General features: G+C 40.9%; 2 protein-coding genes across 3 annotated transcripts in view; one reads left to right on the plus strand and one right to left on the minus strand.

Annotated features, from left to right (window-relative positions):
- LOC137993570 (A disintegrin and metalloproteinase with thrombospondin motifs 6-like) overlaps window positions 1-10,087 on the plus strand; it is a 25,486-nt gene extending 15,399 nt beyond the window's left edge. For both annotated transcript variants that reach the window (XM_068839507.1, XM_068839508.1), the window contains exons 17-24: window positions 181-323; window positions 1,046-1,172; window positions 1,277-1,360; window positions 1,667-1,833; window positions 1,941-2,112; window positions 2,908-3,034; window positions 4,354-4,564; window positions 9,560-10,087. In XM_068839507.1, the coding sequence (XP_068695608.1) occupies window positions 181-323; window positions 1,046-1,172; window positions 1,277-1,360; window positions 1,667-1,833; window positions 1,941-2,112; window positions 2,908-3,034; window positions 4,354-4,564; window positions 9,560-9,712 (1,184 nt within the window). In that variant the 3' untranslated portion in view covers window positions 9,713-10,087. The remainder of the gene's footprint in view (window positions 1-180; window positions 324-1,045; window positions 1,173-1,276; window positions 1,361-1,666; window positions 1,834-1,940; window positions 2,113-2,907; window positions 3,035-4,353; window positions 4,565-9,559) is intronic.
- A 1,212-nt stretch (window positions 10,088-11,299) lies between these two features.
- Window positions 11,300-20,820, minus strand: LOC137993571 (uncharacterized). The gene is made up of 2 exons (XM_068839510.1): window positions 20,681-20,820; window positions 11,300-13,924 (listed from the first exon to the last, which is right to left on the minus strand). Exon 2 carries the CDS (start codon window positions 13,911-13,913, stop codon window positions 11,433-11,435), a length of 2,481 nt encoding a protein of 826 aa, XP_068695611.1. The 5' UTR covers window positions 13,914-13,924; window positions 20,681-20,820; the 3' UTR covers window positions 11,300-11,432.
- Between the last annotated feature and the right edge of the window lie 1,279 nt (window positions 20,821-22,099).

The following is a 22,099-nucleotide window of genomic DNA, read 5'->3' on the forward strand; positions in this document are numbered from 1 at the left end:
TCATATTGACGATAATCAATAGTCCCAGTTGAGAGTCTTTTCCCTAGAGCTTAACATCTTTGACCGTGCAGCCTATTACCAGAAAAATGTTACGTACCCCATAGATAAGGCTGCGTTATTTTGAATAATTACGCCAATTTGAGTGAGCTAACAAGTAAGTCTTCTTCTGGCACATTTAAGCTGGTCAAGAGTGCAAGCTATCATGCATTGCTGAAGTGGGAATCCGCCAATTCGCAAAGTTTTCATTTGGTCATGTGGATGATGGAACCCGATGCGACGATTTCGATGAAAACAGTGGACTTTGCATCAACGGAAAATGTCAGGTACTTATATAACAAAAGAATGTTTTAGCCAATTGTGTAATCTTAGCAACTTCCTGTTGGTCTGTTTTAAAAAGGGGTCGCATGTTTGGAGAGCCAAATTCATCTCGTGATTTCCATTCCTTCCAGTTTTTTTTAAACTTATATAATACGTTTCACTAACGAATTCAAACAGAATTTTATTTCACTATTTGTAAGAAATCACTTTATTCTGCAATTAATAAACATTTGCTCTTTACATATCATAACTTCGCCATTTGAGTACAGTTGTCGTCCTTCCCAATTGTAACGTTGTCGGCTTTTTTTATACTGGGTACGGGTACAATCATACTTTCCTCAATGTACTTCGGGATAGATCGATTTGCTTACAATACAATATGTAATTAACTGACCACTCTCCACAGGGGCTTTTAAGGGCTGCAATGAAAAAAAAACAACAACAACAACACTGTTAAGAATCCCAACTGGCCGGGGCAAACCAGTTAGTTATTACAAGTACAACTGAGAAGTTGAACCAGGGAATACCAGGAACAAATTCAACGAGTGGTCAGCACGGGTCTTGAACCCGGGATATCTGAATCTCCGAATGCAAGCACCCTAACCATTGGGTATCCCTTCAGCCGAGTTTATTTTATACCCAAAAGTTGAAGGAGTATAAAGCAGGCCTCAGCAAATTTCATTACAAATGTTCAATATTCCCTTTTTTTGTTTGTTTCCAAAACCAGCCATTGGGATGTGATAAGGTGTTTGGATCATCGAAAGTATTTGACCGCTGCGGTGTTTGCGATGGAGATGGAACGTTGTGCATTGGGAAAAGGTTTACATACAAAGGCTTTCCAAACCCAATGAAAGGTGAGGAAACTGTTCCCTTGGTTCCAATCCTTACGCGGAGAAGTTGATACTTTGTCAGACAGATGTCATATTTGTCTCGTTTTTTGCTTTTTCGTGGGCTACAGGTCATTATCAGCCGATAGGATTTCTTCCGGAAGGAGCTAGGAATATTCAGATCAAAGAAATGAGAGGATTTAAAAATTATTTGGGTGAGTAATTTAGCATGGGGTGAAACTATTTATCGAAAGGCCAGTTACGAATCTCTGTAGCCTCTTTTTTAAAGGGGGTTCATGTTTCTTCACGCGCGAATAGAATCATATGGTGCACAGGATATTTCAAACCATTTATAATTCTTGAAGACATAGAGCTAGACAACAAAATTGTGTGGTAAATATGAAAACATACCTCTCCTACCCCACCTTCACGGTGGTCATTTCCTTGTGTTCACTTCATGAAATATTTAGCAAATTGAACATTTTTTTCCCATTCAGTACCAGTGTTGTTCATTTCTATAGCAATGATGGTCACCAGTGGTAAAGATTTACTGAATATGGACTTTCGCATAAAACCCCGTTCGTTTAATTTCGTGGGCGCCGGCACAAGGTTCAAATACACCCGTGATGATCTGAACAGAGAAAAGATTACTGCACAAGGACCGTTGACCAAAGATGTAGAGTTACTGGTAAGATAAATTTAGACTAAGTATTTTATTGCCTTAGATTAATCCCATAATTGTCAGGACTGTAAAGATCCGTAAATGATTTTTTTTTTAACTTCCTGTTTGTTTAGTATTTAGTTCAGTCTTGGAAAGAGGAGTATGAAGTGAGGATCCGATACTTGTTTCCAAATCCCAGCCAAAAGGTTGCGGATACGGAATTTGTTCGCGGCCTGGAACTCCACAAGAAAGTCAGTTTTAAATGGACACTGCGCTCACTGGGTTGTTCTGAGAGCTGTGGGGGTGGTAAGGAACTCTGCTCTTCTATGCATGGCAGAATTTATTTGGAAAGGTTTCCAATATACTCAGTCCGCAATCTAGGTCATATACGCACTACGAAGTACACGTGCACATTCTGTTTTTCGTACTGGCCGTGCTAACAGAAGCGAAAAGCACCTGACAGACGAGCGAGCGAAGGAACGAACGAGTAAGCGATCTAGCGAGTTATTGAGGGAGTTAGCGAGTGTTATTGAGTGAGTGAGTGAGTGAGTGAGTGAGTGAGTGAGTGAGTTGCCGTTCTTATATATGTACTAGACACGCATAATCTGTCCAGACGAATTATGCGTCTCTTCTCTCATGTTATTCGTCTAGTGTAAAGACGGGACGAGCTATATAAGACGTGGCATACTCCGTCTGGGACGAACTTGGGCAAACATTTTTTCTTCTTCTGTTAAGTTCGTCTAGTAGAAAGACGGGCAGAAGACAAATCATGCCTCTGGACGAACTATCCACTTTAGTACGTCTTCGAAGACTCACTAAACTGGATCGTTCGTCCAGACGCATAATCATTGTGTCTTGTGCCTGTCTTTATACTCGACAAAGTTAACAGACGCAGAAAAAAATGTTTGCCCAAGTTCGTCGCAGACGAATTATGCCTCTCTAGTATAAAAACGGCCAGTGAGTGAGTGACTGATCCTACTTTGCATGTATTGCGGGTCGAGTCAGACAGGCGCGTAAAATGAAAGGGCAAACAAGAGCATCGTATTTCAACGAATACAGTATAAAGATCTGCAACATCGAAATCTTTTTCATCTCACGTAGGAATTGAGTTGATCAAAAGCATCTGTGTCCGCGAGGATGACGAATCCATGGTCAGTGATCACTTTTGTACAGGAAGGAGGCCTGACGATGAAACTATTGAATGTAACACTAAGGAATGTCCAGCAAGGTGAGAATACCCTTTTTCCTGCTTACACGACAATGTAGCGTAAATAAGGTCTGCAAAGCTTTTTGGAGGTTTTATCTTCCCGGTAATGAGTCGGGGATACTCGGAAAAAAACAGAGTGAAAAAGTAACCTTCCGATTACTACTTCGGATACTCTTCCACTGAGCTTACGGGGACTTACTTTACATGGAGTCAACACTCACTATCCTCTTTCATTTTTTTTTCATTTTTACTTTACAACCACGTTTGGATTGATTTCACTGGATCTTGCCAGCTATGCAAATTACAAAGGGTGTTGCAAACGCAGTTGTAACTTTAACCATAACTCACGCAAACCGCTAACGTGCAATAATGCAACCCCAATTGCCACCGGTGAATGCTGCATTTTGCGCTGCTGTCAAAAAGGTATGGCGATATATGAGGCCATTTCAGTCACCTACAGAGCCCCTTTAATTAATACAACAGACAATCATTGGATGTTCGTTCAGGCAACAGGGCATGGTAAGTTATCTTTAAACCACAGGCTTCGACGATAACAAAGACCAGAGATCTTAATAATTTACGATACATACAGCGAAATAAGGAGGGATTCACTAATTGATCCAGATAATGGCAGTGCCGAAGATACAAGTTTCAAAAAGGACACAACACTTTAAAGTTTAACAGACATGTTTTGGCAGATAGCTCTGCCATCTTCAGTGTAGACTGCTGGCAGTCCGTTCTCTCTCGTTTGTCTGTCGAACAAATGTTGGCAATTGAACAAGAACGGCGAAAGGGATTGGGACAAGACGAGATGGGACTAATCCCTTCACTCCATTTTTTGTGTGAACGCGCTTGCCTCAGATTGCATACTCGACGCTCTAAGCAATCTACCTTCAGTGCGAATACAGAAAGTGTGATTTGGTATAACAACTTTTTAGAGATCAAAAGCATACCGTTTTGCGTGTTCCTAAGACAGTTTTGTGATTATTAACTACGCCTTTTCGCATTGATTTATTACTATTACAAATTTCTTAATTCCTCATTATCATTGCAAATGCTTTCCTGTTTATGCCACAGCCTAATATATCTCATATTCACACTGAAGATGACATACGTATCTGCCCAACCATCTGTTAAACACATGGTCTTCTCCTTCAGAATTCACCACTGTTTATTGCGTGATGTTTGTAATTGGTGGCAAAAGAATGTTTTAACGACGCTTACAGCTGCGTCTATTCAAATGATACCGTCAAGTTCACACTACCGGCGCTATTGTAAGTAAGACGAATGCTCCTGACCAATCAAAATGTGTAAAATGATTACATTGTTGAAAAATCCAGGTGGAAGACTGGAGAATGGACCGATTGTTCAAAGACCTGTAACGACGGTCACCCAGGAAAAAGGACACGGGAAGTTATTTGCACGGATGAGTCGCATGGAATAGAGATTGAAGTACAGGAATCTCACTGCAAGGAATCTAAGCCCACGTCATATGAAACATGCGCAATACAGGCTTGTCCGGCGGAGTGGATCACAGTGAAATCAGGCCCAGTAAGTACCTAGCTTAAGCCTGTTGTTTTGTAGAGTCTTGGTACTGAAATGAAATGTGTTTACATTTGGCGGAAACAAACTGTGGCATTTACAAAGTCAATGTTAGTTTCCTATCGGAATCAAAGCCAACCGTGCATTCATGGCATCTCATCTCGAGCTCAGCTGTGGAGCGTTTTTACTCACGTGACCAGCAGACATATTAGATTACTGAAAGAAAAGAAAGTATTTGCATAAAAAATAGAGTTCAATTTCCGGAGGATTAGTTTGGTACACCATCATGGCCGCCATTTCTTTGTTTTGGAACACCAATATGGCCGCCTTGACGCCATGTGAAAACACTCTATACTCCTGTCCTGTGTCGTGAGTATAAATAGACGTAGGGTAAGCTGAAGGGGAGGAGGGTGGGGAAATTTGCAGACATTGTAGAGTCAGTAGACTTGCGAGAAGTGAGAAATTTTTGCATGCAAAGGCGTTTTAAATGTCTTGGAAATTTCCCTGGGGACTTCTAGGGCTAATAGAATAACTGGCACGAGAGCACGGAGTTATGCGATTACCTAATTCGACGTGCGAAGGCTTTCACGCGAATGAGAATAGGAAGGAAGATAGAACTCATCCACGCACTTCTCTGGATAATAATTTACATAACAGCACTTATAACCCACCCATTCATTTTCCAGCGATTTAATTGGCTAATTTGCGTCACGTGGTGCAAACGTATAGGACAGTTTTCACGCAATAACCCCGTTTCCGTGGATATTTGCCCTGAGAATTGCTGTGGCAATCATTTCCGTTGAAAAGAAAAAAGCCACCGGAAAAAGGCAGCAGGAGAGTTTTCTTTTTACATGAAAAAAAAACAAACTCGTTTTCTGGATTCTAGTGATAGCGACATTAAAAAGCTTTCCGGAAGGTATAAGAAAGTCAACAAAATGCGCTGTCAACGTATTTGAAGGTTGTTTCGCTATCTGTTTCGACTTATCCTAATCAAAGGCGTTGCCTTCGAAACCTATAATACAAAGTAAAGATACGAAATGAATAAACGTACAAAGCGACACGACTAAAACAAAATATTTACCCAGTAGTCTACCAGAATTGTACTAACTATTTTCCGTTTGATGTCTACTAGTACTGGCTAGAAGTTTTGATATGAAAGCGCAAGAAGCGCATTTGTCACTTCTGTAGCGCAAAGGAATAATTGCGAACCCGCTAATTACATACTTTCGTGACTGAACAAACAAAGGTGAAGGAATTTATGAGCAAACTTCAGAGATTTAATCCTACTGAGTCATTTTATAGAGTACATAATTTAATTCACTGTGTTTACTAACTGTAAAATAAACCAACCGATCGAAGGAGAGAAAAATTCCAGCCACACTTGAAAACACTGTCATCCAGACTTCGCATTCTCTCTTTCATGCTATTACTTTTTCAGTAAGCAAAAAAGCACCTTGAACGCTTTCTTTCTAGTCAAATTTTGAACATATTTGCCCTCGAAGCTTCGAATTCGCTTCTCGATCAAATAATCATTTTTCGGACAATCTCTCTGCCGCGGACATTATCAGCCGACATACCACCCACCCGAAGGGGTTTATTTACTAAATAACAGCGTACATCTTTGATATTGGACATCAATATTGTGGTCAATAACCCACTTTCAAAATATTAAAATTCAGTCCTAAACAAAAGGCATCATCCCGAGGCTCCGGGGAATAAGATCATACAAATCCTTAATCTCGTACCCAGATCTCCCACGGTCAAACGGAAGGGAGATCTGGTAAAGTTCGATTTCGAGCATGCTCAGTGCCAGCGAGGCCCGAAATACGGGTTTTCCTATCACTGCGCTTGTTCGTACTCTCTCTTGTGATTTTGGGTAATTTTGCGGAATAAACATGAATTTCGAGAGTATTCTTGAAGAGATTCTTTTCGGTAGACGACAAGGAAACCTTAAACTTAAGCCCAAACAGAAAGAAGCGCTACAGGCGATTGTATTTGAACGGTCGAGATTGTTTAATTGTCGGAACAACTGCAGAATCACTGAAACGAGCGCTTAGGCTTAATCAGTAAACGAGTGCTATTTTCTTCACACAATCTCGTGAAAAGTGTAGTTAACCAAACCGTAAATTGAAAGGGAAAATGTTAAAGAGTGCTTAGACCTAATCATTGCAACGAGCGCTATTTTCTTGACACGATCTCGTGAAAAATGTAGTTAATCTAATCGTAAAATTCACAATTGATCACTACTTAATTCGCGAGTCACGCTTTAAGAACGAGAAATACTGTTTTGAATAAATTTAATACATCCTTCAACTTGAATTTATCAGCTTCACTAAGTGCCCCGTGAAATAAGCCAATCGGAGCGCAGATTGCATTGCCGCAACCATTTTTAAGTAGCCAATGAAAAATGGTGTACTGTCGAACTTTACCAGATCTCACATTTCCAGTGACAGAGTGAGATCTGGGTACGAGATTAACAAATCCTTACATTTATTCCCTAGAGCCTCGAGATGATGTCTTTAATATAACGAAGTCGGTCTGTTGACACCTGTCAAAGCAAGGTATCCACTGACCAGTATCACGCGACTATATCCTGACCAACTGGGTTTCGATTCCATCGCAGGCTCAAGCCAGGTTACCTTATTGCGTTTCGACGGAAAAACGCATATTGTTCTTGCAGTTGCTCGTGGACTCAAGCTGGATGCTATCCTGCGTTGAGTGACTTTCGTAGGACTAGCTATGTAAAATTGCCGCGACCTTATGCGACTATGGGAGCATTGATTCGATCGACCACGTTTTTCGACGTTGCTCATTAAGTTGGCTCCCTAGAGTATTTTCGAATACCCTCCCTACAGGGCACGAATTACAAACGGAAACCTAATTGATTTCTCTCAAAGTTTTCCCTGTAGCGATTCACCAATATGGGTACCGATGTAAGGATTATTTTTTGGGTGTTAATTTTTGCATTGGCCGTCACCATGGCAACATCACCTCGTATGACAGGCTGATATATTCCTATTTTTGACCAAAATTCCTTAATATTTATATTTTCCTTCGGTGAAATTTGTTTATTCTTTGCCACTTTATGGAAATGATATTGCCTGACATTTTGAAGTGGTAAAGAGTCAAGGTCGTTCAGACGGTTCTGCCAATATTCTGTAATTTGTCATTTTTCTAAATATATTCGATTAGCTCCGACAGATTTTAACAAAACTAGGGTATTTGATAGGAACTGTACGTGGTCAAAAAATTTCCCGAAGGGAAAGCGAGAAAATTAACAGCTAATTTTACAGATTTGGTAACGCAGACGTCACAAAAATCAGAAAAACACGGGCTATTCAGTCTTTACGCGCCATACTTGCGCGCGGCCCTAAAACTCTAGGGAGCCTCGTTAGGGTGGCTCAAACCAGTCAAGAGAGCTTGTCATTAGAAGGATTGACACTACAACACTTTATCACGTAACAGCAATGCTATGATCTATCGTGAAACATCAATTATTGTTGAACGAGATACAGTCATTTTTGCAACGTTACAAGTTACCACAGCTATAGGAAAGCTTTGTAAAAACAGCCTATATTTTGGCTTATTTGTTCATATCTGAAAAACGAACTCGGTGACCCCGACTCCAATTTTTTTCTTGCACAAAAGAGATCAACAGGCTAAGATGAAACTCAAAGCAACTTTGCAAAGTCAAAGAATTATGTGGAGCGGATTCAGAGCTACCTTAAATTTTCAATTATTTAAGGTGGCTCTGAATCCGCTCCTCAGGAATTTTTCAAACTGTGCAAAACGTTTCATTCGGACATGCGGATTACCTTATAGAAATAAAAGCCAAAATATGGTGTGTTTTTGCAAGGCTTTCGCGTTGCCACGGTAACCTTTTACGTCACAAAAATGACCCAGTCTTTTCCAGCAGCAATTGGTGTTTGATATGGTACCATAACAATCCTGTTAAGTGATAGTGTTGTAGTGTCAATCCTTCTAATAAGAACGTTTCTTTCAAGTGATGAAACTGGTTTGGGCCACCATAAATGAAAGCACAGGCACCGCAAGCTCAGGGTGAGGGAATATAAGGATTTGTATGGGAATCCTAATAAAGGACCTGAAAAGATAATTTTACGAGACATTTTTCAATTAAAAAGTCTAACCTTACTGCCATCGTGGGTAGCCTCCTTCCTGTGAGGTTTTTTTCCAATTCGACCGTTGACAAGCGAGGAACTGATACTGGCTCAATTAGCGTCGAATCTGGGAAATAACCTCACAGGAAGGAAGCGATCCACAATGGCAATAAGGGTAGACTTTTTAATTGAAGATTTTTTCGTAAAATTATCTTCTCAGGTCTTTTATCGGGATTCCCATACAACTCAAACCTTTACAAAAATGCTAACCTTAGGCCTAAACACTATGCTTTAGATAATGACTAGGCCTATGGTTAGCATTTTTGTAAAGGTTTGGGTCGTTTCTGCTGTATACCTTTCACCCCCTACCCCCACCCCCGGAATAGTCATGCCGTAAAGTTACGTCCTTGACACCTTGGATTGGACTTGACACCTATTGGATTTTGAACTACTCTTAACGGACATTACCTTATACACATATCAGCATTGACTTTGTTTATAAACCATTTTGTAAACCCAAGTTTTGACTACAAAAACCAATCGTAAAAAAACCTTTTAGAAAAATAAATAAGTGGTCGATAGACCACGTATAAAACAGGATAAGGATTGTTTCTTTCCTACCCTTCTGCGTTGCTTCCAAAGTGATTGTCGAACGCACTTTAATAATCTGAGATTACTACTACTTGTAAGAATAAAATAACCCGGGAGCTCCGATTTCAGGCTTGGCTAAATCTATACCCAGTTATAACCTCATGCAAAGACATTTAAGCGAGAGTGACAGTGACGGATACTTTAATGGATTCTGACCGGCGCGAGGTCTTTCCAAATTCAACTACTCAAATCTAACCTAATGAGTCTATGACATTTTCTTGCTGTACTTTTCCAGTGTTCGGCTACTTGTGGTAGGGGTATCCGAGAAATTGAAGTGGTCTGCGTAAAGACAACGGAATCCAAGGTGAAGGAGCCAACAGACGACAAAGAATGCGAACAAGATAAACCCCCTACTAAGACAACTTGCAATACCTGGACACCATGTTGATGGTCTACGTGACGATGCGGCTTTGAAAACACTGTCAGACAAGATTGCCTAACAAAATCGCCAATTTTATTGTCCTCTTGCTTCGTCAAATTTGCGTTCGCAAGCCATTAGACCCTGGCACGATGGAAAAAGTAAACTGACACTTCACTGCTCCAAAAGCAATGTTACGGAGAAGGTACTTAATAAAGTAAAAAGTGGTTTAAATCGCTGGTAAAACGCAACAGTGTATAAGCCGGCTTCGTCTGAAATAATGAGAATGCTCAACAAATTATATCTCGCAACGAAACAATTGTACTTGAATAAGTTTGAACATTAAACGTAAGGTGCCTCACTGAGAAGATGGCTATGCCGCTTAAGTTGTGCCAACATAAAAACGATCACAGCCGTTTTTTCGTATACATTAGTCACAGACTGTAATTACTGAAAAAAGAAAAATATAACGACGCCTAAAGAACCCTTACTTTTAACGTGAAAGTTGATTGTTACCTTCTTACTTTTAACGTGAAAGTTAACTGTTACCTTGCAACTCCGCAACTGATCTTTCAAGTGAAACGAGACGCCTTTCTTCATTTTTTCTGAACACGACGGGGCAGTAGGTAAAAACCCCGCATGATTTTAGGTACCCACTTCAGTTGATTTAAAACACTAACACGTTTAATCTTTTCAATTCCCTTAAGGCCCGTTTAAACGGTTTCAACATTTGCTTCGAAATGCATTCAACGCTTTTTGAACCAAATGTTCGGTGCGTTTAATAAGTCGTTAAACGTTGTTGAAATTGTAAAAAAAATGTTGGAAGCTTGTTAAAAGCGTGTTGCATAAAGTCAGAAACCCATAAGGGTTGAAACGTGTAACAGCCCCTTGTGTACTGGGAAACAAGCTTCTGAATATTCAATTTGCTAAGTACCATATTTGGAACAAAAAGAGCGAGGGGTTTCCAAATATGGTAGTTAGCACTGAAACATTCAACCAATCAGTTCGCACTGAATATTCGGAAGCTGTGAACGCGCGTTACACGTTTCAACCCTTATGGGTTTCTGATAAAGTTTACATCGGTTTCAACTTTCATTCGACATCGATTCATTTCTTTCCTTTGTTCTCGAAAATTTTGGATGCTGTTAAAGCCGTTTGAACGCTCTGTTGAACAACTGTAGAACACACGCATGCTCCGTGATCGCTAAATCACTATGGTGGCAAGTAGTTCATCTGGACGAGAGAGTCTGGTTTCTAGTTCTTAGTTCCTCGCAATCAAATTTCGCGAAAGTGTTGGTTCTTTTGTGTTGGCGCAATGTTGGAGCCGTTTGAACGGCCTCCGCACAACTTTGTTTTTGCGTCCAACATTTGCCCAACATCCGTTCAACTTTTGTCCAACAAATGTTGGGTTGGTCAACTGTTGAAACCGTTTAAACGGGCCTTCAGCAGCCTTTAGCTGTTTTGGAATGCCACGAAATTAAACAATGACATTGAGGCAAAATATACCTTAAAAGCCACCCATACACGCCTGTTCTATCGTAACACAGAGTTCAAAACTATCGCTAAAATGTTAACACAAACGAAAAGGCTACAGTCGATATGCGTCACACGTTAATACATGCAAATGAAACCAATGAAATACAGCTAGTTATGTTATCTAACACAATTAGCAAGCATATACACTTTGCCCTTGGTAATGAAAACTTTATGGAATATATGAAAGCTTTTAAAAGGTGTGCATCTTCCTCGGTCACTTGCGTCTGTTAGCTGCAAACCTCATATCGGGAGTGCCATTACTCTTTAGAGGACCACACCCAAAAGACGATGAACTGGAGCTGCGGCTGGAACTGCTATACGAGACAGGTCTACTATAGGCTGCCTTATTAGCTGCATACCTCATGTCTGGGGTGCCATCACTCTTCAGTGGGCCACTTCCACAAGACGATGTGCTTGAGCTGTAGCCGGAACTGCCACTCAACATTGGGCTGCTATACGCCGCCTTGTTTGCAGCATACCTCATATCGGGGGTGCCATCACTCTTTCGAGGGCCATATGCGCTTGATATGCTATGGCCACTTCCATACAACGACGAACTTGAGCCATAGCCGGAACTGCCACTCGACATTGGGCTTTTATACGCCGCCTTGTTTCCAGCATATCTCATATCTGGGGTGCCATCACTTTTAAGTGGCCCTCCAAAGCCACTTCCACTTGAGGACGAACTTGTGGTGTAACTTGAACTGCTATAGCTACTTAAAGAAGAGGAAGATATGGAGCTGCCGCTTGACATTGAATCGCCAGAAGAGGATGAGCTACTGCCGGCAATCCTATTTGCTCGATACCTTATGTCTGGAGTTCCATCCTTTTTAAATGGACCTAACGTTGGTGACTGGCCACGCAAAGCGCTTGTTTGTGGAGACACTGATCTGCGAGATGCGTTATTAACGGCATACCGCATGTCTGGTGTACCATCTCGTTTGACAGGTCCTGACAAGTTTCCAGAAGGCGAAGTCTTTCTGTTCACTTTGAAGCGCATATCTGGAGTGCCATCCTTTTTGAGAGGATCACTTCTGTATTGAGGTACCTTAGGGCTCGCCTGGGATGGTGACGTCTTCGAAGCCTCTTTGTTGACTTTAAACCTCCTGTCCGGTGTGCCGTCCTTTTTCAACGGAATCTCTTTGTGTTGTGAACTGGCTGGATTTTTTTGGGAAAAGAGATTGGAAGGGGTCTTGTTGACTTCGAAGCGCATATCTGGACTCCCATCCTTGTTGGTACGGCCTAACCGCCGCCGGTTGATTTTGTACCGCATATCGGGCTTTCCTTCCTTGGTCAGAGGAGGTGTACCCTTGGAGACTTCTTCCTGGCAATCATTGTCGTCATGTGTTGACTCCATAGTGGGCATCTCAGGTTGAGAACTCAGGAATTGTTCCAGCAGCGTCCTCTTGACATCTTCGCCATCGCAAAGGCGTTGGTTAACTTCTGGGATGCTTTGTCCTCGAGCCATGGTCGAAGCATAAGCAGCACGAACAGCGCGGAGACATTTTGTGCAGTCTTTCACGAGGGGATCTCCTGCCAATTCACGCAAAAAATCCAGTCGTGTATTTTCCAATCGAATGCACTGCAAAAGATCGTAAAAATACGCCGAACGGTTCTCTATGTCATCTTCAACCCAGTTAGCAACGGAATAGAACAGGTCTTCAGGATCTACGGTTAGATCGTCGTCTTGTACAATTATCATTAGGTCTTCATACTCGAGCTCATAGAATTCATCTTCCTGACAGACGCTGGTAAAGTTGGCTACAATAAAGGCTTTGGCTTTCTGTTCAAGATCGTTGGAATATTCACCATCTTCTTCACGTGTCAGCTGCCAAACACCGATTGCATTATAGGCGCAGAGTTGAGAGCTAAGCCAATCACAGCAAGCGTTGGCAAGGGCGGGAATTTCATAAGCACAAGCTGCATGTAACAAGTCAGCCGCGTTTTCGCCTTTCACTGGGATTTCCCCTGTGTAGATGTACTCTATGAGGTCACCTAACGCGTCGGATGTGACTTCTTTCAAGCGAAAGTTCTGCCCATCTTGAGAGAACAGGTCACTGGAGAGCATTTCTCGGAAAACTGGAGACGCTGCAGCCATAAGTGGACCGTGTACTGAAAACTGACGGCCTCCCTCGCTACCTTCCAAAACTGAAGTGGCCAACTGGGTTTTTTGGAACATTTCATGCAGTTGCGTCAGCAAACCGTCGTGGTGATTTAACCAAACAGCTGTTCCTTCTTCACCTTTCCGCTGATCTGCGCGCTGTCCACACAATTTTGCCAAAGACTCAATGCGATATCTATTGGCGAATCGATGGAGGTCAGCTACCATTCCCTCGTCCAAAGGAGGCTCAGATTTGTACAGGAAATCGCGAAAAGCCTTGAACTGATTGGCAGTTATGTCTCCCAGTGAAATGGTTCCGGCGGTGCAGTCATAATGCTTTCCTGTTAGAGCCTGTTGGAAAATAACGCTGCAAGCTGCGAGCAGCATGGAATGGAATGGCTCCTCGTGATCGTTTGATTTGTTTCTCACGGTGACATCGGTCAAGATACCTCCCTTGACCTGCATCTCGGCAAGGTTGCTCAGCAACGACCTGACATGTTGCGATTTGTCAAACGTGTAAATAATCACTCTTTCATCACCAAGATTCTCTTTCTTGCTCACGGGTAAATCAAGTGGGGTGTGGTTCAAATCCATTATTCCACTGTCTAAAGATAAAATCAAATCGTTTAAAAACAAATCATTTTCTGCGATAGAAAATCTGCGATTCTAAGTGAAAGTGATCATGGCAGTACTTAACGAAGCAACTGTGACTACTGGTTTGCATTTTTAATTAGTACAGGTAATGGCTTCCTACGAAATAGACTATTTGACAGTTATAGCTAAGTTACCTGGCCTAAGAATGGAAGCGAGGCTGCAGGTGACCCTGCTTTGATAGAGACCTTTGTGCTTTTCTGATGGTAATGTGGACTAATTAGAATACGCCTTTTTCGATATATTAAAATTCAGCTTGATAGCGAGTCAGTGAGGACAAAGACAAAGGAAAGTGGATGATATGTAAATATTTTTCATATTAATTCCTACGTGTTTCTATTGTCTTTGTCCTCACTGCCTCACTTTCAAGCTGAATATTTGATATTTCGAAAATGGCCTATTCCAACAGCATAATCTGCATGATAAAAGCAGTGTCGACTGTATCAGCACAAGATCACCGGCAGCTTCCTAGCCAATCATAGACTAGGTCACTGAGCCAACAACTATAAAATGGCCAATTACGCAACAGCGTGCGATTTAAAAAAAATTTTCCCTTTATATTATAAAAAAGTGATTGCATGTTTCCTCGTAAAGTTAATGTTCTGTATCACCCATATTTCCCATGGTGCAGAAATTGCCGCGACTCGGGCAATTTCTGAAATTACGCGTGATATATTAATCCTTAATTTTACGAGGACACATGCGATCACTTTTTTATAATATAAAGGGAAAATTTTTCTGTTCAGAAGGTCAAAAGCGACGGCCGCTGTGCCATTTTGTAGGAAGCCATTTCAGTCTTCAGTTCCCGTCAATCAACTGTAAAACGCACGAATCAGCTGAATGAAATTTTACTTTTGTACAGCAACGCCAGCCCTGCTAAAAAATCGTTTATCTCATACAAGAGTGAATTCTCTCTTTTCGAATTCCCAATAATACACTTTGTTTTCCCCCCTCAAATTTTGAATAAACCCTTGTTTTCCAAATTTTCTTGGAAATATGCAGTGTCCCCAAGAGCATTTGAAAACAATAGTTTACGCAAAATTTTGAGGAGCAAAAAAATTGTATAATGGGGAATTCAAAAACAGATAATCTGGTAAGAGCGTTCTTCTGGCATGGGTGGGCTCCAAAGCACAGCCACAAAAGAGTCTTTTTAGAATACCCGCGAAAATTAGTACATAATAACAATGAAAGTTAATTACTTTTGGGACAGTGAGCTGGATATCCATTGCTTAAATGCAAATAACCCCTCTCCCACCCCCTCTCCCCCCCCCCCTCCCCCCCTTAAAGAAAAAGAACTGTATAATGGGATTTGCGAAAATACCCCGGGTAATTTCACCACGGTTTTTGCGTGAGATTTTAATAGGTCTTGAACAGAGAGGTTACAAAACTGGACCTCCTTGTATTCTAAAATCAAAATATCTTCTGAATTTTTACCTAAAGGAGGTTGATGATGACCAATAAATATCTTTTTTTTCAAGTTTCCATTTCCGTGCGTGACGTCTTTCGTTTCGAAAATACAGCATTTTGAATTTCCGAATTGTCACCTTGCGTGACACCATGATACAAACCTATTTGGTTGAAAAAACTGTCTATCCTTATGAATCTCAGTAGTTTGAGCCTTTCCAAGTACATTAGGAGATGTGTTCATGCACATGTATTTTATCTCAGGAGCGAAAAGTAAGTGCTTTCATCGCAACGTGAACTCCAGATGTTTTCGTTGAATACTGACCGTTTTTTTGGTGGACCATATGGCGTCTTCATACAAATCTCTATAAAATTGCGCGAAACGCTTCAACAGATAACTCAGAAACGATATACCGCACAGACCTGAGAATTGGAGAAGTGATCAAAAGATTTGTTTCCTACAACATTCCAAGTTCTTGGCCTTTTCGAATCTCAGTTATCTTTTTGTTGCGCGCCAGTGAAACTATCTGCAGTTTGAAATGAAAAACAGAGCAGATTCTAATAACCATATCACGCATGTTATTTCCTCCATTCGCGCATAACCACAATCCCTTGCGTTTCGAGAGCTGCTTCGTTCGTTCGCTTCAGGCTCACTCACTGCGGCAGCAATAAACGTATCGCACTATTTCAGCAACAAGGACGTTTTCCGTGCTTCCATAGCCTCATCTAAACACAAGGGGGAGTTGGGGGACGAGACATTTATGCAAACCCGAGACGCTATAATCTGCGAGCGAAAAATGTTTGATGTATCATGTCAATCACACGTGAAAGAATTGGGTGTCAATTGACAGCCTCCACGCCCGATCTCCTACGTTAGCGCGTGCTCGAACGCTGATTGGTCAGCATAATTGGCTTTTAAGTAGGGTGTGGAGTTCTTCAGCAGACCGTGAACTGCACGCAAAATCTTCAAGCTCGGTTTTCTAGGGGTTTATTTTAACGCCAAAATTACAACTTCTGAATAATTCAGGGTTTCAATAGAAGCCGGTTACCGGCGGTATACCGCCGCCTGCTTTGCCTCACACCGCCGGCTATTTTGCCTTGATTTTCACTAAAAATGCTATCATAAACTTGTCAAACTGCCGCCTTCAATGGGCTATCATGGACGGCTATTTCAGAAGTTATTGAGACCCCTACTTCTCGGACCTCCTGTCCATACCGGTTTTAAGATATCGCCTCCAAATTTTCAGTTGTAATAGATGATTGTACTACCCCACATACCGTAAGGAATTTTTCGTTTGTCCTCGGAGACTGATTTTATGGCACTTTTTCTGCCCAAATTACTATGATTCTCAGTTGAGTATGACACTAGGGAAGTTTGGTGACAAAATTTCAGCGTTGAAGTTACCATGTTGTCAAGGGCAACTTCCTTTATTTCCAAGAGTAACTTTTAGGGCCTTGACGTCACAAGCGATGAGCCCGCCAAAATCTACAAATGGTAACGGTTAAATTCAAACTGGCGACTGTTACCAGCGTGCGTGATATCTACTTCAATTCTTATCATATCAAAAATGCCTCACACAGTATTGGAGTGCATAAGATGCAACAAAGTGCGGTTATTTTCGCAACCAAGTGAAGGGGCAGGAGCTTCTGCAGCAGACTAGGTCGTTCTGAGTTTGAGGCCTCAAAGATAAAAGGCAATATTAAATACCAAAAAACTAAAGCTTTATACAAATAATTCGATCTATTAGCTTTAATAAGACATACAGTTTGACTCTGTGCCTCACGACATCGCGGACACCTCACCGTTCCTTTACCGAGACCTTAATGCAAGCAGGAGCCTTTCTGACGCAAGCTTGTTTGCTAGTGTAAACATAAGTGTGATTATTGCTACAAAACGTTTTAATGCTTATTATCGACCCATACCATGTAAACGCCTCCAAGCGTCTTGTTTAAATCCTATTTTAGCGCATGGTTTAGATACACCTGCTGTCAAACACATGTCACAAACCACTGCAAATTAGTCACTTCCAGTCACGTGTAAGCGTTTACATAAGGTGCGGTTACACGGGGCACTTTTACCGTGGTAAATTGCCTTTTTACCACGGGAAACTGTATTTAGTAGTGTGACCGACGCTTCCCGAGGTAAATTTCCCGTGTTAAATATCCATGGATACGTCAAAAAGATCAGTGGAAGCGCCCATGACATTTCACGTGGGAAGTTGGAAGGGTGTTTTGATGCCCGAGGTACAAGAGCCAATCGCTATGCTGATGAAGTTGTGATTAAATTTCCCGCCAATGAATTGCGTGAGATTTCGTTTTACCTCGGTAATCTTCATAACGTGTGACCCCTAGTTAACACGGTATACTAAAACCCAAGTGTGAGGCACCGTGGGATAATTTACCATGGGAAATGGCATTTACCATGGTGAGTGTAACCGCACCTATAGTTTGTTACGTAAGCTCGAACTCACATGATTCTGTCAGCGTAATTTTTACTTCCTTCGCTGTTCTTCTTTGCAATCAATATACGAGTTTGAGTTCACCTCGTTGGTTTGACAGTTGCCAGAGGGTAAAAAGACCCTGCAAAATTATCTATGCAAGGAAACTAAAAGCTAAGAGTTTTTTTCACCATTACTGCATTATGTTTTAGGCAAATGTTTTATAGGATAATTTCCTTAATTAACACAGACCAGGGGCACCCAACGAGAACATAGTTCAACACCACTCAAACAGAGCATTTTTAAACGTATTTTAGTATTTAAACGGTAGATATAGGCATATTTTTAAAAAACATTTTTCACCTGTTCGGATTTCCTAGTTGAAAGTCTAGTGATCCGAAAATTATAGGGTTCAAAACTTACCTTTTTCGAAATTTTCAGCCAGAAAAAGGGCTCCCGAAAATTCTAGGTGACCTTTTTAGGGGAAAAAATCCGTTTAAAATGGGCAATTATATACTTTTGTCCTTCGGCCATTTCAATTTCAGCAGGAAAAGAAAACAAACAGCAGTTACAATTTTTCAGATTGTTGTTTTTCTGATGTTCGAAAATCCTAGGAGAGACAGGCAAGCAAGAAATTTTACAACAAATGTTCCGAAAATTCTAGATCTCAAATCGTCTTCCGAACAGATATTTTCCGAAATTGACATTGGGTGTCCCTGACAGACCGCCAAGATCGAAAATAAATCCTTTTTCAAAAAATACTTGACTTCAAGGAAGATCGATAGATCAGGAGACACACCTTGAGTTATCCATAGGATCTCGCTGTTGTTGACAATCGGTGTTGGCAATTAATATGAATGAACTGCTTGCCTTCCGGCCTCAAAGGTGAAAGCAGAAATAATTCTTTTTTTGGATTGCTCTAGATTCTTGTCTCTCAGTGCACAAGTCTGAGCTTCAATAAGTGGTTCTTCGACAAGTAAGGAAATGACAAAGTGTAATCTTTTTTCGTACCCACGTCAATATTAGCCCGGTACACTGAAATACTTAAGATCCACCAAGACTCACTTCAATGGAGTAAGATCTCAGCAAGCAAAGCATTTTTACAAATTGTCAAAGGAAATACAAATGTTGTACGACTAGAACTACAATGATGAGAGCTCAGAAAGACGTGTCAAAATGACGACCCCACAGGCTACCAGCTTTAAAAACTATTGTGTTGAAATAAAGGCAATTATTATTATTATTATTATTATTATTATTATTATTATTATTATTATTATTATTATTATTATTATTATTATTATTATTATTATTATTATTATTATTATTATTATTATTATTATTATTATTATTATTATTATTAATGAAGTGGGGAGTCCAGTTGGTTCCCTTTAATTTGGCACAGGCGAGGCGCACAACTGAGTGGAAATCGTGCTATGATTATGCATATTATAAGAACGGTTCTCCGTGCAGTAACAAACTTGTCAGTGTAAGGCCAATGATACACGGTTCAACATTTGTGAACAAATGTTGCAGCTCTTGTTCAACAAATGTTGAACACTGTGTTGTGTCATGTTGAATGTTGAAATATGCCATTCAACTCATTGAATGTTGTTGAACGATGTTGAACGAAAATAGAGACCAGCCATATTCCAACATGTTTGTGCAACATTGTTCAACATTTGTTGAGCACCAAATGTTGCTAGATGTTAACCGTGTATCATCGGCTTAACGTCGACTAGCCGTGTTGGTAAAGTGAGAAATTACGGAGTTTAAGATCTACGATACGACGGTAACGAAAACGTCATTTAAAATTGAAGTTGAGGTTTAATAATCTTTTTCGTCATTATGTCGCTTTGACTAACTTCAAAAACCCAGCGCAACTTTCCTGGAACTGAATTAGGAGGTGTGATGTTGAACCTACGATAGAAAACTCAAATTCGATGCCTTGGATACCTGCCAACTCTCACGCCTGCGGGTTGAAAACTTCGATCTCACGCCGGCTCACGCTTGCGGGCCAATTTCTCACGCCTGATTGAAAAATGTGAGTTGTTGCCGTTTTGCATGACACAATTTCCAAAACTATGTTAAATTTAGACCCATGTAAGGAACGAAAACCATGTTTAACATGAATAAATGACAATACCTTCCTCGCGATCTCTGATTTTTGAAGTGAAAAGCACTGGGAGCGAGCTCGCGTTTATACGTCTTCGATAGACTTCCTACGTCTTCGGAAATCTTCGGAAATGATCGTGTCGTCTTCAAAAATCCCAGCACTCCCAGGATAAAAATCTCACGCCTATATCTCTGAAAAAGTTGGCAGGTATAGCCTTGTGTTCACGTCCTCCGTAATAATTGAAAATTGGTCATTTCACGTCGCAGATTTGCCAAAAACGTAAAAGAAATGTATAAAAATGAAAACTGCACGTGCAGATTGTGCAAAGGTATTGTTTTTGGCAATGAAATATGCAAAATTTGTGACGTTTTCGTTGCCGTCGCGTGGTAGATCTACTCCCTAAAGACAACGCGACTGTAACTACATGGCACATCATCGCAAAAACGTTTTTATAATCACTCAATCGCATCTCAACCAAAATGTACTGATGTGTCTCGGTCCAAGGAAGCGAATTAGGTCAGTATGAGCCACCACCGGGAATTGCAGTAGCAACAGACCGAGCACGTGGAATCACTGTATGCTATTTTCAATCTTTTTGCCGTATGAACTGAAATCTTCGATACAACCCGCACCGAGAACGGGATATTTTTGCTGCTTTTGCTGAAAATCTTCCCCCTTAGTAGTCTACAGTCTGTCGTATTAAAGTTATGAGTACATATATTCTGCTTTCGAACGCAAATCGATCCACTTACCCGTTTCGCACTGTACGAAAATCAGAACGTCAGTCAGTCCTGATTACACTTCTAGCGAACCAAACTGAAAACAAACCACTTCCACCTTTACAAATTACCAGAACTGTTCCTTTCTTCTTTGAGTGGAAGATGAAAGCGTCTTTGAAGGTGTCTCAATATATATATTTTAATAAATGAGTTCAGGGAAATTCCGAATTCTTGGAAAACTGTTGTTTTGACGTGACGTCAAGAACACTCGACCATCATGCGTGACAAGCTATCAATATTGTTAGCGTAACTGACAAATGAGGAGAGCTCCTTACTGTTTTGCACTCGTATGTGAATTATCTTTCGCGTGGTGTTGAATGATGAAAAACTTTTTATTATCTTTCCGTTGCGGAAAAAGAAATGATCGTGGTTAATACCCAAACCACGCCTAAATATTAAAAGCCGAGGTTTTATTATTATGGAAGGCATTGCGAGGTTGACTTCCGCAACGAAACTAGCAATGTTTTTTCCGTTGTTTATTTTTTCTATTTATTTTTTTTTTTTAAATTGCGCTCAGTTAATCATAAAGCAAGGCGGCGGATTTGAAATCCACCGGTAACAGGATGGCTCCTGACCTTAAATAACGCCAGACTGCGGTACATTAACATGAAAAGAAACCATTTACAATTTTAAACCTTTAAAACTGATCCCTTCTTGGTGGAGTAAAGGATGAGGCCAAATCCATAAAACATTCTTTTGGTTATGTGCTAATTAGACTCACTAGCCTCGTTTGCATGGACAAAATATAAAAGAAATGGCAATGGTTCCTGAACTAACAGTAGTAAAAAGAGTTTTAATTAATTAAGTTGGCTCGGAAGGGCTTTCAGCTGAGGGCGCGCGCGTAAGCCACACACGCAATTCGTGAGCTGCTCGAGTTAGCTCATGATTAAAATCGGTCACCAGAAATAAACAAATACCGCTCATTTCGCTCACCTTTCTCCTCATTCCTATATATATATATGGAATATAAATATATCTCCTATTTACTACAACTACGAAAATTCTACACAAACGGTTTAGTGGTCACTTAAATCCGTTTGTGTTGGCCTGAAGCTCCACTCGCGAATGAGCGGGTGACGCATGCGTAAATGCTGATCTTGTAACCCCATGAGTTCTTTAGCTAATTCCCCCGCGAGCACAACTCGCACAACTTCAAAAACGCTGGGAATGATTGTCATTAAACGAGTTTCGAGAAAAGCAGACGATCCCACCGAATTTCTCGGAAAAACTGTTGATGCGTTGAGGTAACATCAGGGCCACTCAACTGTGAATGCCTGTTAGAACACTACGCCAATTTAATTTACTAGAGGGTAGGTGCCGTAAAGGTAGCAAAAGAGGAGGAGCACTCTCCTCAGCAGCAAGGAGGTTACCATGGCAACCAAGCCAAAGTCC

The sequence above is a fragment of the Montipora foliosa genome, chromosome 2 (genome assembly GCF_036669935.1).
Source record: "Montipora foliosa isolate CH-2021 chromosome 2, ASM3666993v2, whole genome shotgun sequence".
In the NCBI taxonomy this organism is placed as follows: domain Eukaryota; kingdom Metazoa; phylum Cnidaria; class Anthozoa; order Scleractinia; family Acroporidae; genus Montipora; species Montipora foliosa.

Coding starts and splice junctions, on each gene's coding strand:
- LOC137993571 (XM_068839510.1), bottom strand. CDS start 13,913: ATGGATTTGAACCACACCCCACTTGATTTACCCGTGAGCAAGAAAGAG.